Source organism: Lepisma saccharinum, chromosome 30 (genome assembly GCF_977018435.1).
Source record: "Lepisma saccharinum chromosome 30, izLepSacc3.1, whole genome shotgun sequence".
NCBI lineage: Eukaryota > Metazoa > Arthropoda > Insecta > Zygentoma > Lepismatidae > Lepisma > Lepisma saccharinum.
Window position 1 is genome coordinate 38,895,143 of NC_139258.1, and position 16,229 is coordinate 38,911,371.

General features: G+C 34.5%; 1 protein-coding gene across 2 annotated transcripts in view; it reads right to left on the reverse strand.

The window, feature by feature from the left end:
• Positions 1–15,803, reverse strand: part of LOC145981703 (techylectin-5A-like) — a 187,506-nt gene extending 171,703 nt beyond the window's left edge. For both annotated transcript variants that reach the window (XM_083115104.1, XM_083115103.1), the window contains exon 1: positions 15,612–15,803. In XM_083115104.1, coding sequence (XP_082971230.1) covers positions 15,612–15,785 — 174 coding nt within the window. In that variant the 5' untranslated portion in view covers positions 15,786–15,803. The remainder of the gene's footprint in view (positions 1–15,611) is intronic.
• Positions 15,804–16,229: the final 426 nt, after the last annotated feature.

Genomic DNA, 16,229 nt, shown 5'->3' on the forward strand with positions numbered 1-16,229 from the left:
TTATTTACAGTGGTTCAAGTTAAACCTGGGACCCGTAACACATATATAATAAAAGATCACCGAGGAGAAATTCTCAAAAGCAGATTCTATGAAGAAGAACTCAACAAAACTAAGCAGAGAGACACATATCTTATAGAAAAAATCATCCGCAGAAAAGACAACAAGATACTGGTGAAATGGATAGGACTTCCAGAACACAGCTGGATCGAGGCAGACAAAGTGATACTATGAACACCTGGGATGTTATAAAAAGACTACCAGATCCTGAACAGCAGATTAAGAGAAATGGAAAGCTGCTGCCTGATAATATTAGATGTCTTATTGTTGGACCATCGGCTTGTGGTAAAACTACACTAATGATTGATAATTTTTTTATTGGCACCCAACTGGTTAGACTGGAAAAACAGGCACTTGTATGTCTTCTCTAAGAGCTTGGAACAATTAAAATAGCAGCAGCTGATGAAGCTATATGATGGACTGGATATAGCCACTTTTGAATCAGATGTTAAGCCACTCCATGACTGTCTTGATAACTCTGTTGTTGTGTTTGATGACATTATACTGAATAATCAAAACAAGGTTAGAAATTTTTTTACACAGGGCCGACACAAAAACATAGATTGCTTCTACCTGGCACAGACTTTTTCTAAAATACCAAAACACCTGATAAGAGACAACAGCAATTTTATATGTGTGTTTCATCAAGATCATACCAACCTCAAACACATACATGATGAATATGTAGGTGGGGACTTGAGATACAATGATTTTTCTAAGTTTTGCAGTAGGTGCTGGAATCAGGAGAGCTATGGGTTTGTCACAATTGATATGACAAGAAAACCTAATAATGGTAAATACAGAAATAAAATCAACAATTTTCTAGACATTGAAACATATATAAATAACCATGAAAAGGCCAATCATTGATGATCTTAAATTAAGAGACTATCTTGTAAAAAGATTTAAGGGATGGAAATCAGAGAACCGAGGAATCTATGAGCAACACAAGCAAACAGAACAGCCTATTATTGATGCTATTAGTGAATTAGGTAAAAATATCAAAACTGTTACAGAGCAAAATCAAAATTTGATCACAGAGCTTGTACCTGTAGCTGCTAGGAACATATTAGATTATCCAATCACCCCACTTTCTAGTATTCATACAAATTGTCCTGTTGCTCCTTGAAGAATTGAGGCTAGTCAGGATCCTATTGAATTGGGTCTTCTTGCTCAAAAATATTTAAGCACACCTAAAGACAACAAAGATGAGGCTTTTGGTTTATATGCTGATACAGAGCATGATGGTAGCATCATACATAGAATTGGCAATTTTAGAGGAACATTTATGGGAGATGATCTAATAGTATATTCAGAATCTCATCTTGGAGAAAGAGGCGGTTTTGTTAAGTATCCTGGAACACCTGGATTGTGGGAACTGATGACTCGGAAAAGGCCTGGCAGCTATACAGATCAAGATTATGAGCACTACAAAGAAATATTAATAAAATCAGATGCTCTATACCAGAACAATGATCCCACACAAAAAAGAGTCAAGTCTAGCAGTGGAGCAAAATACAACAACTTAATCAAGCCCATATGGTCAGAGATCAAGACAGGTAGTGGAATCAAACAATACAACACCCTGCTAAAGAATTTGTGTGGGTTGATGATGTCAGGAAACTTCTAGATAGGTTGCTGGTGATAGCTGGGGAAGAAAATGCTGTCAACCACTATTTTTACAATGAAAAGGTTGGAATTATGGACATGATAAGCACCAAATTGTCTAATTTTATAGTGAATGACACTAAGGGGATTGGATATCTTATAAAAATTATTAATACTCTACCCCCCAAATTTTGGAATATCTCTGAGGGTCGGGGGCTGGTTAATGACATTATAAACAAGCTGCCATTTGAACTACACATACCAGGCTATCAGTATTGTGGTCCCGGTACCAAACTAGACCATAGACTAAACAGAGGGGACCCTGGTGTTAATCCTCTAGATGCTGCTTGTAGAGACCATGACATAGCATACAACACATACTGATCTTGATAGGCGACATGTGGCAGACAAAAAATTAGAAGAAGCTGCATTTGGTAGATTTGTAAGCAAAGATGCTTCTTTGGGTGAAAGAATAGCAGCATTGGGGACCACCATAGCTATGAACACCAAACAAAAACTGGGGTGGGGGTTGTAATAGATTAAATAAATTAGCTGCAATTTAATTGAGATAGTTAATCCCAGAATATGTATATAATAAACCAACAATGAAGGCCAAGGGTGTTATGTATCAGATACCTTATGCAAATCTTAAATCTCTTAAAATTATTGATAGTCTTTTAATTAAAAAGCAGCGCAAGAAAAAAGTTCTTGTCTTGCCAAGGGCCATGGTATGAAATCAATTAAAAAAATTACAGCAATCTAGAAAAAAATCACAAGTAGGTGGCTTTATATTTAGTATCCCGGTCATTTTAGCAGCTTTGGAGGCTGTTGGGAGCTTGGTTGTGGGATCAGCTGCCATAGCAAAAACAGTAAAGATGCCAAGAAGAATAAGGCAGAATTAGATGAACGGAAGCGCCATAATCTGGCCATAGAGAAACAAGGCAAAGGTCTTAAGAGAGCCATGAATAAGTTTAAAAAAAACAAGAGCCGCTTACAAACCAAGATATTGAAGCTTTAATCAAACCACTGGGTATCAAACATTTTAGAGGTGTGTACATGTCTGATTCTTTGCCAGAACAACCACTCAACAAAGAGTGTGGCATAGTTAATTTGGATAAGAACAAAAATCAGGGCACTCACTGGATCTGTTATCTTAAATATTTAAACAATGAGGCATTTGTGTTTGATTCATTTGGAGGTGTTCCACCTGAGAATTTAGTAAAATGTCTAAAATCAACTAATTTTTATTACAATAATGCCCGTGTTCAAAACTTCAAAGATGTTAATTGTAGACATCTGTGTTTATCTGTTCTTAGATATCTGTCTTAAATAAATATACCATCAATTGAAAATTTTCAAAAAGCCTTGTGGTATCTGAAGCATCAGGGGAGTATTCCATCTCACCAGCCAAAATTCAATATTAAAGCTCAGATTACATGATGATATAGTATATCCCAAAACAATAGCTCTCAGAGCATTCTATGGCATGTATTTGATTCCTAATATTACACACCACAACAACACAATCACAGTTGGTGATTATAATCTGTCTACTCTAAATGCTCAGTTACCCAGAGTAATAGTGTTAACTCAAAATTCTGTCACTCACAGAGTAGAAATTGTGTCTGCTACAGAGATAGTGGATCTGGGTACTATAGGAGAGCTATTGGGCTTCCAGAACAACACAAAACTTGAACCAGGCATCAAACACACTGCTATTAATATACCTAAATTCTTAGCCATAGAGACTTTAAATATTCACTGTAATGTGGCCAAGGGTATGATCACCAAATCAGATGGCATAGACACTCACAAACAAACTGGCATTATTGCAACATTCAAGCCTAACTCTGAATTCATGGAGCCAATCATCTACACTCCATCACCAACATTATATTTTCCTGCGTGCCATAATAGAATAGACTACATTGAATTGATGGTCGCTAATGAAAAAGAAGAATTAGTTGATTTTGCTGGAGCCACAACAACTGCTATCATAGAAATTAATATTTAAATAAAAATACATACAAAAAAAATGGAAAATATTGAGAGTTATGAGCTACAATCATTCCCCCCGAACCGGAGGACCTTTGCAAATTTAAATCAAGCCAACACAGAGATTGAGGTTGACCTTGATGTAGGGGATGGCTTTATACACCCTCACAGAGCAGACCTATACATCAAATTTGATGTTGTAAAGCTCGATGGTACAGATTATCCGGCTAACTCAAATATAAGACTAACTAACTAACTAACTCTCTAGCCTTCTTAAACCCGAAGGTTCATGGCTGCAGCAACACAGGCCTTCCATCTGTCCCTATCTTGAGCAAGATCTATATACTCTTTTCCATCCCTACCGATTTCCCTTAGGTCCATCTCGACGTTGTCCCTCCATCTTCGTCTTGGCCTTCCTACTGGTCTCTTACCATCAGGTTTCCCAACAAGAATCCTGTAAACTCCTCTTTCCTCTCCCATTCGTGCCACATGACCTGCCCACCTAAGTCTTCTTGATTTAATCATTCTAATAATATCTGGACATGAATACAAATTATGTAGTTCTAAATTATGTAACCTTCTCCACTCACCTGTCTCCTCATCCCTTTTAGGTCCAAAGATTTTCCTAAGGATTCTATTTTCAAATACTCTCAATTTATGTTCCTCTTTCAATGTAAGGGACCAAGTTTCACACCCATATAATACTACAGGCAAAATTACCGTTTTGTATATTTTAACTTTTAGTTTCTTAGTTATTAAACGAGAAGACAAAAGTTTATGAAGAGAGAAGTAACATGCATTTCCTGAATTAAGCCTACTTTTTATTTCCTCTTTAATATAATTTTCATTTGTTAATATTACTCCTAAGTATTTGAATTTGGAAACTGGTTCAAACGAGTTGTTATCAATAATTAGATTTTGATTATTACCTAACACTTGGTTTCGGCCTGTAAGCATATACTTAGTTTTCTCTTTGTTAACTTCCAAACCTATCTCTTTAGCAGTTTTGAAAAATATTTTAGCATTGTTCTTAATTGTATTCACATCATCCCCCAGTAAGTCTACATCATCTGCATATGCTAACAACTGAGTCACACCATTTAATTTTAGTCCTTCTTTAGTTTCTTTTACCTTCCTAACAGCATATTCTAAGGCAAAACTAAAGAGCAATGGAGATAATGCATCTCCTTGTTTTAACCCATCATGAATTGTAAATTTGTCAGACACACGAATTTTACTTTCTGTTTCACTGGTACATATTTTTATCATACTAACAAGCTTCTTAGGTATTCCAAACTCTAATAATATATTATATAATTTATCTATTTTGACCGAATCATATGCTTTTTTGAAATCAATGAATAACTGATGGACATTTTGATTATATTCCCACTTTTTTTCAAGTGTCTGTCTGATGTGAAAAATTTGATCTGTAGTTGATCTGTTGCGTTTAAATCCACATTGATAATCAATTATAGTTTCATTAGCATATGGGGTTAGTCTTGTTAAAAGAATGTTAGATAATATTTTATATGTTGTTGAGAGAAGAGAAATTCCACGGTAATTATTGCAGTTCATTTTATCACCTTTTTTAAACACAGGAACAATTATGGATTCTTTCCACTGTTGAGGGATTTCTTCTTTATTCCATATTAAACAAATTGATTTATGAATTTGACATATTAATGAATTTCCACCATATTTAATTAACTCAGCTGGTATTAAATCAATGCCAGGTGCTTTGTTATTCTTTAGCCTTTTAATAGAATCTTTAACTTCAGTCAAGTTAGGTTCTGGAACTAAAGGTTCTGCTGTGTGTACTTCATTCACTTCTGATTTATCTCCTACATGGACATTTAAAAGGTCATTAAAGTAGTTCTTCCATCTATTTAGAATATCGCTTGGGTCAGCTAGAAAATCACCGTCTTTATCTTTTATCAAGTTTACTTTAGGTTGCCACCCCTTTCTAAACTCATTTACACCTTTATATAAATCTCTGATATTTTTATTTTTGCTGTTTGTTTCAATTTCGTTAATTTTGCTTTTCAAGTAATCTCTTTTTTTACTTCTAAACGTGCGGTTAACTTCTCGCTTTATTCTATTATAATTGTTTAGATTTGTATCATCAGATTTATTTAACCACCTAAGTCTAGCCTGATTTCTTATTTCTATAAGATTATGACATTCATTATCAAACCATGGCTTACTTTTTCTCGGTTTATGGTATCCTATACTTTCTTTAGCTGCTGATTCTATTGCATTACGTATGTGCTCCCAATTCTTATTTACGTCTGTTTCATTTATATTTTCATCATCATTTAAATCCTGCAAAACATCAAATCTATTTGACAGTTTAATTTGGTAATCTTTCTTAATTCTTTCATCAGCAAACTTTCCTGTATCAAATTTTAGAACTTTTAGATTTTGTTTCTTATGATTTATCACTGAGAGTCTTTCTCTTAATTTCTCAAATATAAGACTGGTAGATAATTTTGTGCCACATCTGTTCTCTGAAATCGAGATCAGAAAACATGGTGTTGTTATAAACAGAGTAGATTACCCTGGTATTACCTCTACAGCTTTAGCCACACTAAAATTATCCAAAACAGAGGCTTCTTACTACAAAATAGGTGGATTTGAGGCTGGTGATAAGATAATATCTAAGAGTCACACAGTACTATTTCCCATGCGCCTGTTGCCAGGATTCTTCTCAGATTACAAAGATATTATGTGGAAGGGTGGTTTAAGAATCACATTTAGAAGAGCTGCCAATGATAATAATGCTTTGATGAGGTTCAGTACATTAAACTCTACTGGGGCAGCTCTGCCTAATACCCTACCTGATGAAGGCAAATGCCTTATTCAGACTATGGAGCTAAGAATTCCAGTAGTTGAATATGAAGCCAGTTATGCTCTTAAATACAAAGCAGATATACTAAAAACCCACAGGTGCTTTTACAATTTGATACATATCAATGTGTGCAGAAGCCTGCCACTGGTAGCTATTATGAATTTGATGCTACAAACTCATTCTCCAGTGTACAATATGACATGCCAGATTTTGTGGTGGTACTGTTTCAGACTGGAAGACACAATAAACAAGAAAAAAATTCAAGTAAGTTTGATAGCTGCAACATCAAGAACATATATCTTAAAAATGGCAGACATGAGGTGTTCCCTAGAGAAAATTATAATTTAAACATGTCCAAGGATGATTTCTTCAAATTATACGAGGCATATACAGCATACAAAAGAGTTACAACCGGGAATACAGACATGTATTACTCACCAGATGAATTCAAAGCACAGAGACCCATGTTTGTCATCAACACCTCAAAAAGGAAACAAGTTGTGGTTAATGACAGGACAAACATTAAAATTATCTGGGAATTCCATGATACACTCCCTGATGACACCATATGTAGTGTTATTCTTATAGGTGAAAAATCATATGTTTATGATGTAAGAAATGAGAGAGTCACAGAGCAATTCTAGAAAACCTCTGCATATTACATTGTCTTAGTACTAGATATGCAAGTTGGGCCTGGTGTCCAATTAAAATATTCAGGTTAACATATTAATACTCTGAACTTATACCGGAAGTGGACGGAAGTAAACCGGAAGTGGACCGGAAGTGGACCAGAAGTGGACCGGAAGTAAATATGTGTGTGCATGGGTGGATGTGGGTAGCTCTTATAAGCATTTTGGCTTAGTTTTAAGTGTAGCCAAAACAATATCAAGAGGGGCATATTTTTGACAAGCTTATGGACAACAATCTCACAAATGTAGCTTTTGGACACATGGCCAAATCAGTCTGTTGAGGCTTCTTCATTTGTACACTGTAATTCTTCATTTGTACACTAGAATTCAGGATTCTTTGGATTTGAAAGTGTGGCACACTTGGGGCAATTGACCCATATGGGCATCTTGACATAGTTTTAAGTATAGCCAAATCGGTCTGAGGGGGGCTCATCATTTCTCATGGAATCCATGAAGGGCTTTTTTACAAAAGTCTTGGGTTAGACAGAGTGGCACTCTTGAGCACTAAGCTCATCTGGACATCTTGACATAGTTTTAAGTGTAGCCAAATCAGCCTGAGGGGGGCTCATCATTTGTTGTCCCAGTAATACCACAAATACCACTACTCTGCCAGGTCAAAATTTGGCCCGATTGACTGGTAAGCGATAACAGATGTCCCTCGGGATAGAAATAACTCTTTCCTGAGCTCTTTGGAAACGATTTTCATTCGTGTCTCAGATTACGGAGACAGTTATAGTGTAGTGCGTGTGATACAAGTTGTAAGATAGAACGTCAGGGGAAGGGGGGTGGGCTGCCGCCAACACATGGCTGTAATGAAGAATAAGCCACCCCTCACTTGTGGAAGAAAACGAGGTATGTAGAAAATTATTAGCAATAATCTACACGCTTTAGGTACATTAGTTTCCAAATTCTTTGGCTTTCTTCATTTCCAGCAGCAAATATGGTAGTTGCAGCTGCAGCTTAAGTGGCAAAGTTGTACAACTAGTCCCGGGTTTGATACCCGGTGGAGGTCGGATCCCACTTTAAACTGTAGTGCAGTCCCGATTAGCCTTACTGTGCATAAAGTGGACTTAAAACACCAACTCAAACAAACAAAGTTGTACAACTACTATTTAGACATACAAGGCTCATTCAATATATAACCGGAAATATATTGTAACAAATATTTATTACAAGCACTGAGAGAACTACAGTACTATGTTTCAACATCCCCCCCCACCTCAATGCACCTACGCCAGCGCTTGATAAGGGCACTAATGCCACAGGAAAACAATCTTTAACCACTCATGCACAGTTTGCGGCGATGAATTTCTATCGGTTTCACACCTTCACTCAACCAAAATCTTACAACACTTCGCTGCTCCAGCTTGGAGCACTCCTGTAAGTGTGCCGCCATTTTGTGTAACTGCAGTGACGTGCGGTGACGTCGACACTTGGGGTAGCAATCAATGGCGTACCCAAGGGGGGTTGGTGTGGGTCATACCCCTCCCCCTTTAGGACTCAGTATTCCTAAAAAAACATCAAAAACAAGAAAAGATTGCAAAATGATGAATGAGTACTACAAAAGTACACGTAACTCCCACCCAATTTCGAAAATAGAAAACGATTTGATTTGACTACTAAGCCAGATATCCAGGGTTCGAATCTCGGCTGCGCCATGGATGTTCTTTGTGTTTGTCCCTTCATTAATTTTATCGTATCATCTTTGCAATAAACCAAATGTGACAAAAAAGCGAAGTAAAGTAAAGGAAATCAAGCAATCAATCAATGACTTGATTTGATTTTTGTTACTTAGCGTCCCTTTTTTGTCACATTTGGTTAATCGGGAAGATGATGCGATAAAATTAATGAAGGGGCAAACACAAAGAACACCCATGCTCAGGTCTGGATTCGAACCCGGAACTCCTGGTGTTGTAGCGCGCTATGATAACCACTTCTCCACGGTTGGTTGATTTGTTGGTCGATTAAGTGTTTTAAGTCCACTTTATGCACAGAACCAAAACAGGTAACAAAACACACTTTTTGTAGTTTCTTCATTTGGCTTTTTGAGTTCTGAGATACATTTTTCATTCCAAATTATTTCAATACTCACTGCAGAGTACAACACATAGGAACGCGAATGCGCGCTCATCACGAGTTCGAATTCCGGCCTAGATTGTTCTTTGTGAGGTCCCTTCATCAATTTCATCACATCATCACTCATCCTCATTTTCGCGATAACCAAATGTGGCAGAAAAGCGAAGTAAAATAAACCAAACCAACAACAAAAATATGAACTCGCGTTCTATTGCCCAAATAAATACATCCATATTTATGAATGTTTAGCTTACCCATTTTTTTTATTGGAGGCCAAGAGATTAGTATATTTCAATAGAACACTACTAAAACGAGAGTGAGAGGGAGCCTGAGCAAATATTTGTTATATATTCCATACTTTGGGGAAAAAAGGAAAAAGGAAGCACATAATACGTTTCCATTTCATAAATAATAAAACTACATCCCATATTATACATACATCTTGTACAACGTGTAAAAATTTGTGTGTAAATACAGAGAACATAAGTACTGCAGAAAATGTTTCTCTATGTTCTTTAGAGGATTTACAAAGAAATCGAAGGGAAACCTATCCCCTATGCGTTCCTACAGAGATAGACTGGGGGACCTGAAAGCACGGGATTTCAACCATTGTATCGGGAGCGAGGGGCAAGGGAGGTAGAGGCAGAAATCTTCCCTTTTCCTTCGGGCGGCCGTTTCTACCTGGAACTGGCGAGGCTGAGGAAGAGCGAACTAGGCCAGCTTCGCCCGCGCGGATTGCACCGAGAGACGAGAAGCGCGTGAAAAAAGTGTTGCATATGAATTGTGGCTTTAACAAGACAATAAATATTGTAATTTGAAAATAATTAGAAATGTGAGATTGATTGATCTATCTCTGTTAGACTAGCTACTCCTCAGTGCACGTCACTGTGTAACTGTTCCCCAAAGTCCCGTGCGTGAAGCAGGCTTGCCAGCGCCAGCTATGAATAGCTTACAGATGCCTTCACAAAATAACAAACATATAACAGCCGGAATTATCTCGGCGCTTAAAACAGTAGAATTTATTAATGGTAGGATGTCATATTCAGTTTTGCAAGGTACATGGTGAAAAATTATTTTAATAAAATTCATGCACCAAAGGAAGATAAAGATGATAATACTAAAGATGATTTTTATGCAGAGTTAGAACAGGTCTTCATAAATTTTCCAAGTTTGATATGAAAATTTTGTTAGGTAAATGTAATGCACAGATTGGTAAAGAAGAGACATTTAAACCCACGATTGGTAAAGAAAGTCTTCATGAATTAAGTAATGATATTGGTATAAGATTAATTACTTTTGCAACCTCAAAGAATTTAATTGTGGAAAGTACCACTTTTAAACATAAAGATATCCATAAATATACCTGGTCTTCTCCAGATGGTAAAACTCATAATCAGATAGATCATGTTCTCATTGATAAGAGAAGGCATACTAGTATAATTGACGTTAGTGCACATAGAGGTGCTGACTGTGCCAGTGACCATTATTTAGTAATTGCTAAATTAAGAGAAAGACTCGCAGTGATAAATCATAAGCAACAAAATATAAAAGCTCTAAAATTTAACACAGGAAAATTTGCTGATGATAGAATTAAGAAAGATTACCAAATTAAACTGTCAAATAGATTCGATATTTTGCAGGATTTAAATGATGATGAAAATATAAATGAAACAGACGTAAATAAGAATTGAGAGCACATACGTAATGCAATAGAATCAGCAGCTAAAGAAAGTATAAGATCCCATAAACCAAGAAAAGGTAAGCCATGGTTTGATTATGAATGTCATAATCTAATAGAAATAAGAAATCAGGCTAAACTTAGGTGGATAAATAACTCTGATGATACAGATTTAAGCAATTATAATAGAATAAAGCGAGATGTTAACTGCACGTTTAGAAGTAAAGATTACTTGAAAAATAAAATTAACGAAATTGAAACAAAGAGAAAAAATAAGAATATCAGATATTTATATAAAGGTGTAAATGAATTTAGAAAGGGGTGGCAACCTAACGTAAACTTGATAAAAGATAAAAACGGCATTTTTTTTTGTCTGACCCAAGCGATATTTTAAATAGATGGAAGAACTACTTGAATGACCTTTTAAATGTTCATGTAGGAGAATAGTCAGAAGTAATGAAGTACACACAGCAGAACCTTTAGTTTCAGAACCTAACTTGACTGAAGTTAAAGATTCTATTAAAAGGCTAAAGAATAACAAAGCACCTGGCATTGATTTAATACCAGCGGACTTAATTAAATATGGTGGGAATTCGTTAATATGTCAAATTCATAAATCAATTTGTTTAATGTGAAATAAAGAAGAAATCCCTGAACAGTGGATACAATCCATAATTGTTCCTGTGTTTAAAAAAGGTGATAAAATGAACTGCATATTACCGTGGAATTTCTCTACTCTCAACAACATATAAAATATTATCTAACATTCTTTTAGCAAGACTAACCCCATATGCTAATGAAATTATAAGTGATTATCAATGTGGATTTAAACGTAACAGATCAACTACATATGAATTTTTTCACATCAGACACTTGAGAAAAAGTGGGAATATAATTAATCAAAATGTCCATCAGCTATTCATTGATTTTCAAAAAGCATATGATTCAGTCAAAAGAGATAAATTATATAATATATTAGTCGAATTTGAAATACCTAAGAAGCTTGTTAATATGATAAAAGTATGCACCAGTGAAACAGAAAGAAAAATATATGTGACAAATTTACAATTCATGATGGGTTAAAACAAGGAGATGCATTATCTCCATTGCTCTTTAATTTTACCTTAGAATATGCTGTTAGGAAGGTAAAATAAACTAACGAAGGACTAAAATTGAACGGTGGGACTCAGCTGTTAGCATATGCAAATGATGTAGAGGATGATGTAAATACAATTAAGAATAATGCTAAATAATGTTCAAAGCAGCTAAAGAGATAGGTTTGAAAGTTAGCAAAGAGAAAACTAAATATATGCTTACAGGCCGACACCAAGTGTTAGGTAATAATCAAAATCTATTTATTGATAACAACTCGTTTGAGCCAGTTTCCAAATTCAAGTACTTGGGAATAATACTAATAAATAAAAATGACATTAAAGAGGAAATGAGAAGCAGGCTTAATTCAGGAAATGCATGTTACTTTTCTCTTCATAAACTTTTGTCTTCTCGTTTAATATTGAAGAAACTAGAAGTGAAAATATACAAAACAGAAATTTTGCCTGTATATTACATGGATGCGAAATCACGTTCCCTTGGGGCAGTGTATTCAATTTGTGCTATTTCCAGAGAACGATTTCTAATTCCATTTCTAGGTTGGTTATTTTGTTGCTTTTCTACCTCAAGGGTTAATCGCAGTGGTGAGGATGAATGATGAACTAAAGAAATGGTGATGGAAGAAGCATGACACATAAATGCCTGACTAGAGTTCGAACCTGGCACTATAGCTTTTTAGAGTGTTACGATTGCCCGTCGCAGGAGGAATCCTTTGATAAAACTGCAAAAGTGAGCTGAAGGAAAGTACCATCGTAGGGTGCATAAAAAAGCCACATTCGGCTCACGTATATAAAAGAAAATTAGGCAAGAAGAGAATATGGTACGTTTGCAAACATTTATTTGCTATTTATTTATTTTACCCTGATTTCAGCTAATTTTCTAAGGGGGAAAGATCCAAAAATTCCAATTTTTACCATTTTTATAGTGTAAAAAATATTTATGTTTTTTTATTAAAAGCTCAATTTCATATTTCTATAGGGCAAAATTTACTTTTTGAGCCTAAATCATTATATTTCAAGCAAGCATTTAGAATTATCACATTGTTAAAAAGAAAATAGATGTGTACAGCACTTGCTGTACAGTACAGTGCAGTGAATGTATAATTAAAAATGTAGATACTGATAAAAAGTTATTACCAGTGGCAGTATTTATATATATATATATATATATATATATATATATATATATATATATATATATATATTTCTTCCAAATATATATATTCTGAAATCATGTACGTCTGAAAAAATGTACATGTCTGTAATTTTTTAAAAGAAAAGCAAAAAGCTATATTTATAAAAATATATATGCACCTCAAAGTGTATAATGTTAATAACATATAAAATTTATAATTATTTTTTATTGAGTATAAATTATTTTAACATTTTTTAAAAATAAAAATTAAATATATAAAACTTAACTTTCTTAAAAATATATATATATAATTATATATATACAAAGTATATAAAAAGAAAAAATAAATAAAATGAATAATAACCAAAAACAAGAAATTTTATATTCGAAAATATATACCACAACAGACATAAATAACAATAATACAGGTATTCCAAATTTTCTAGCAAAATTAGAATAAAAAATTATCAATGCAATTCAAAATAAACTTGAAATAAGTTCTCTCAAAATATATTTTATTTTATCATCAAATTATAGAAATTTTAAAAATGAAGAAAAAGAATGTGCACATCGTACCAATATATTATTTCAATATTATAGTGATATTCATTCTTTGCAAGATATTTATAAAAATATTTGTAAAGAACTTTTCTCAAAACACCAAGAATTCCAAGGAAGAGGTTCGGGTTGGTCACTTTGTGATACAAACCATAAACTTGAATTAAAAATAGCAAAATATTACCCCCTTGGGGGTGGATCTAGTTATATTGAATTACCCGACCACATCAAAAACAAAAATGCTGTTATAAATATTCAAAATAAAGATAATAAATGTTTTCTCTGGTGCATCATAGCCTATTTTCATCCAGCATCTAACAATAAATATCGTATCTCTAATTACAATTATCCTTAATATCTTTAAAAAACCTATGTCAGGCATAAAATATCCAGTAGATATCTCAGATATTAGTAAATTTGAAAAACGATATGAAGAATACTACAATCGATCAATAGCTGTGCAAGTTTATGGTATTGATAAAAATAATGAAATTTATCCACTGCGTCACTGCAGAAATGTGGGGGCAATCTGGAAAGGTCATTATCGAAATATTGCTATCTGATTGCTCGAATTTTGTTTTGTTTGTTGCAGTTTCAAGATATCATCCCATTTCTGTTACTTATCTCTTTTGGAGGTGCTATATCTGCCAATGTGACACAATATATTAAAAATTTGCCCTCTCTAGGATTGACTTCGCGTCCCCTACAAAGAATTCCTGGTTACGGGTCTGCTAGTAATGACTATGAAATGTAAAAATATGAATGAAAAATAGTTGTGCTGGATATTTACTCGGATTGTGATGGATCGAATAGCGTGATGATAATAAACAACAATAATAAAATTTATTTAATTAGGTATATTTATTAGTGTATAACAATAATTTTAACCGAAGTAATTATTATTATTTATTTTACTGTTGTAATCGAAGTATTTCGATGTTTATAATTAATGTAAGCTTCATTTCAACCTGGAGAAGTTTTTCCAAAAACGAAACTGATAGTAGAAGATCAACATTGCCTTGGAAAATATTAGTATTGTCTCTTACATCTGCACCCAAAGGATCCGGGAAATTGCTAATATTTTCTAGGTACCTTTGATTCTCTATATCACTCAAAAATTTCAAGTGATTTATTTTGTTTCCGATCTTTTATAAGAAAATACGCTCGGTGACGATCTGTATTCCACTTGTTTACATTGGAAAATTGCCAAACCGGAAGTTCTCTCTCCTCCATGAATAATCGAATTGTCTGATCGATCATTTTTTGTTTACTCAGGAATAGCCCCCATAAGTTTTAATCGGACAGTAGATAATTCTTTTCTTTTCTCTCGCTTTCATCAACGTGTATGACCATAAAACACGAAGCTACAGCCCACCGCATGTTGAATTTGCGTTTTGACTGCACACCGTTTCGTGATTTTCTATTGTTTCACTACCAACATACAGCCCCTTCACTGACCCAAGAAAAACATACAAAGACAGAAAAGTAATTAATTTTATGTAACAAAATCATCAGTTATCGAAACAAATGTACTTTTACGACTTCACGTAATTTATTAATTCATTTAAAAATGTGTTTTGTTGTTTCTTTTGACACTTTCTCTTGCATTTCGTAAATGTTGGCAACACTTCAGGCAATTACATCTCAAAATCGAGATCTTGGCGAAGAGAGGTTTCTTTCCTTGGGGAGAGAGGGTCTTAGCCAAGAGTTTTTCAAGATAAGATTATGAAACGACACTGTCGTCAAGACGAAATTACCTTCCCAAGATCGTCTTGGCTAAGAATCTCTTACACAGTGTCTTGAGATTTAACTATGAATACGGGCCTTTAAGAGAAGGATTCTTTTTATCACTTACATTTTTATCCAGTTGCTCGAGGAAAATTACTAAAGGGTAGAGTTTTTGTTGTAGAGCATTGGACGCAGGCTTTATCTGGCCATGTCCTTCCTTTCCATCGGACACCTCTTGTTCCAATACGTCGCTTGTTCGGGCCACCGCTAAGCAGCACATCAACAGAAGAACGCCGTTCATCCTCCTCCGCTGCACAAACTGCTGTGTCCACTGGTTGGAATCGACGAGGAAATCTGGCTCCAATATCCATGATAAGATCTTGCATGATGATACCTTTGCGTTTTGACCTTGGTACACGGGCGGTACTTATACAGAATGAAAATCGATTACACAATTTCACACCGTATATTACAATACCTTTTCCAATTGACGAGACTAATGTACAATTTACTGCAAAAGCGAAGCAAGTGCAAAAGCAAACCTATTTTATCATAAGTGCGTAACTATTTTGTTCACATTGAATTTCAATAAAATCAAAATTTCCTGCTTTTCGGTTGATCCATTGATAATTTTCTACAATAAAATTTGCTCGTGGCTTCATTTTCTAGTAGAATGTATTATACTATTTTTTTTTCTAGCAATTTCATATGTAATATCTGTATGACGATTTGTTTTAAGTTTAAT